Raw genomic sequence first — 3034 nt, 5'->3', positions numbered from 1 at the left:
GTAACGTAATATGATGTAGTTACTAATACTGCTCTAGATTCTAATCTAAATTTAATATTCACGTAGTTATTAAAGCAGTAGAATAATAATTATTCATATCTAGAATTGTTTCCTAAAACGACCATGCGCGTAGAAAAATGAGCCACTCGCGTCTTTGGTTAAACGCGAAGCATATAGAAAGTATTTTGGCAGTGTTTTTCGTAGATGCTTCGACCTTAGCCTCGGACTAAAATTTTGATTCAGTTTCGATTAATGAGATGAAATTTCACGTAATATGACTTTTTCTGTGAAAGTATGAAGTAGGAGACTTTTTTTTTTAATGTTAAGTGAAAATCCCTTATGCGAAATCTTGAACTGCTGAAAGATTTTTCTTCACCTTGAAAACAGCCGTAAAGTTTCTAGAGAATCGACGAAGGATTATTCGATGAACTAGTGAGTAACTTAATTTTAGATGTCCTAATTGTAGTTCCTAATGAAAAATTATTGAATGTAAACTTTACCTTTGGCACGTTACACTTTGGCATTCTTGTGCCCTCAATCTTTTCTCTTTTCAATTCTTTTTTATCGTCACACCGACAAAGAGATAAGTCAGCTTCAATAAATTTTCATCGAATTTTTTAAGTTTTATGGCATTTGCTCGTCAGAATTCATTGCTAACGTCAGACTCTGATTGGATTCGATCAAATCCAAATAGAGAGCGAGAAAGAGAGAGTAATTACAGTTTCAATTTTCGATTCAGTCATTGAGATGGTTTTCTTTACGAACTCTCACTCTCGCTTTTTTTTAGTCCTCCTCCTCCTCCTCCCCTCCTCCTCCTCCTCCTCCTCTTCCTCCTCCTCGTCCTATTTGTTAGAATTTCAGATTACTGCGCTTTGCGCTAGTAATGGTGCAAGATAGCGGCACGAGAATAGAAAAATGCCCTTGAGGACTACTTTAATAATTAGGAAAATTATACTAGATCCTGATTTTTTTAGCGTGATGCTGAAGTTAGATGCAGAATCTGTTCACGAGTAGATGGTGATGACCTCTCGACCGCCTCCCCGGACCATTAGCACCCTCTCCAAACGTTCGGTGAGAACTTCGAGAAATTCCATATCTGTTGGTTTGTTAAGGAATTTTTTTTTTGTAATAAAATAAAATTAGAATAGGCAACAAAAAATGCATTTTTATCATAAAGAAGCCAAATTTTCCACAAAAGACACGCAATATTAACTAAAAAAGTATACCAAAGAAATTAATATTTCACTTATATGATGAATTTTCAAAGAAAAAATTAATTTTCATCCCAAAAGAGGAATTTTCTAACAAAGAAGACAAACTTTAAAAAAAATACTCGAATGTTTAACTAAGAAGGAAAAAACTTAAGCCAAAGAAATTAATTTTTCACATAAATGATGAATTTTCAACCTAAAAGAGGAATTTTATAATCAAGAAAACAAATTTACAAAAAAATACATTCGTTTTTTACTAAAACAGAAAAAACTTTAATAAAATAATTGTTATTCAAATGATGAATTTTCAAACCAAAAACTAATTATAAATCCAAAAGCGGAAGTTTTTAGGAAGAGATAACAAATTTAAACGAATATAAGAATTTTTCTAATAAAAAAGAAAAATCTTCAACCAAATAAATAACGTTTCAACCAAGAAGAGGAATTTTCTAATAGAGAAAACAAATTTTTTTAAAAATACATGCATTTTTAACTAAAAATCGAACAAACTTAAGCCAAAGACATTAATTTTTTACTTAAATGATGAATTTCAAAAAAAAAAATTAATTTTCTACTAAAAATAACAATTTTTTCACCAAAAAGAGAACTTTTCTAATAAATAAGACAAACTTTCAACAAAATACTTTAATTTAATTTAAATACATAATTTAATTTTCACTTAAATTATGAATTTTCAAACAAAAAACGAGGTTTCAACATAAGAGAGTACGTTTCTAACAAACAAAAAAAAATAAGTATACGAATTTTGTACTAAAAAAGAAACTTTTTTAAAAAGAAAACAAATTTTCAAAAAAATACATGCATTTTTAAATAAATCGAAAAAAATTTCAACAAAATACACGGATTTGTACTTAAAAAAGAAAAAACCTTAAACCAAATAAATTAAGTTTTTACTTAAATAATGAATTTACATATAAAAAATTAACTTTCAATTAAAAAGAGGAAGTTTCTAAGAATTACAAAAAAATTAAAGTATTTTTAACTAAAAGAGAAAAAACCTAAACCAAAGAAATTAATTTTTAATCAAAATGATAAATTTTTAAACCAAAAGAGGAATTTTCTAATAAAGAATACAAAATTTTAAAATAATAAACGAATTTCAATCGATTTTTTCAACAAAATACAAGAATTTCTAACAAAAAAATATTTTGTTGTTGAAATAAAATAGAATTAAAATAGGCAACAAAAAATGCATTTTTGTAAAAACGAACACAAATTTTCAACAAAAGATACGCAATATTAACTAAAAAAGTATACCAAAGAAATTAAGTTTTCACTTAAATAATGAATTTTAACCCTTAATTGGCACCCTGGGTCCAATGGACCCGAGCGTTTTTTCGAGCTCGATTTAATTGTATTAAATTAAAATAAATACCTTTTTCGAAAGTTCTGCTATAATATTGATTTTTTCCTTAAAGTATAGTATCTCAAGAGTATCATACTAAATTTTTAGGTCTTAATATTTAAATTAACATGATTTATGAATTTTTTGGTGAAAAAAACGCATTTTTTCATTGTTTTTTCACAATTTTTTAAAACCAATTTAAAATCAATTAATTGATACAAAACAAATTGAATTTCAAAAAAGACATTATATAGTACTTCAGAGAAAAATTGTAAGCAAAATTATCTAATACAGGCTGTAGAATGCACGTTTGAACATGCTCGGGTCCGCAGACCCATTGTGCCATTTACGTTCGAGCACGAGAGTGTGCCAGTTAAGGGATAAAACAAAAAATTAATTTTCATCCCAAAAGAGGAATTTTCTAACAAAAAATAAGAATTTTCAATGAATTTACAAA

General features: G+C 27.4%; 1 protein-coding gene across 1 annotated transcript in view; it reads right to left on the bottom strand.

The window, feature by feature from the left end:
* Positions 1-855: 855 nt before the first annotated feature.
* Positions 856-3034, bottom strand: part of LOC117173388 (solute carrier family 12 member 4) — a 129900-nt gene continuing 127721 nt past the window's right edge. Inside the window, exon 13 of the mRNA XM_033361916.1 lies at positions 856-1096. Within this exon, the coding sequence (XP_033217807.1) occupies positions 1005-1096 (92 nt within the window). The 3' untranslated portion in view covers positions 856-1004. The remainder of the gene's footprint in view (positions 1097-3034) is intronic.

This window comes from Belonocnema kinseyi, chromosome 5 (assembly GCF_010883055.1).
Source record: "Belonocnema kinseyi isolate 2016_QV_RU_SX_M_011 chromosome 5, B_treatae_v1, whole genome shotgun sequence".
Classification (NCBI taxonomy): domain Eukaryota; kingdom Metazoa; phylum Arthropoda; class Insecta; order Hymenoptera; family Cynipidae; genus Belonocnema; species Belonocnema kinseyi.
The sequence above is the reverse complement of the archived record's forward strand: the minus strand, read 5'-3'. Positions and strand labels throughout refer to the sequence as shown.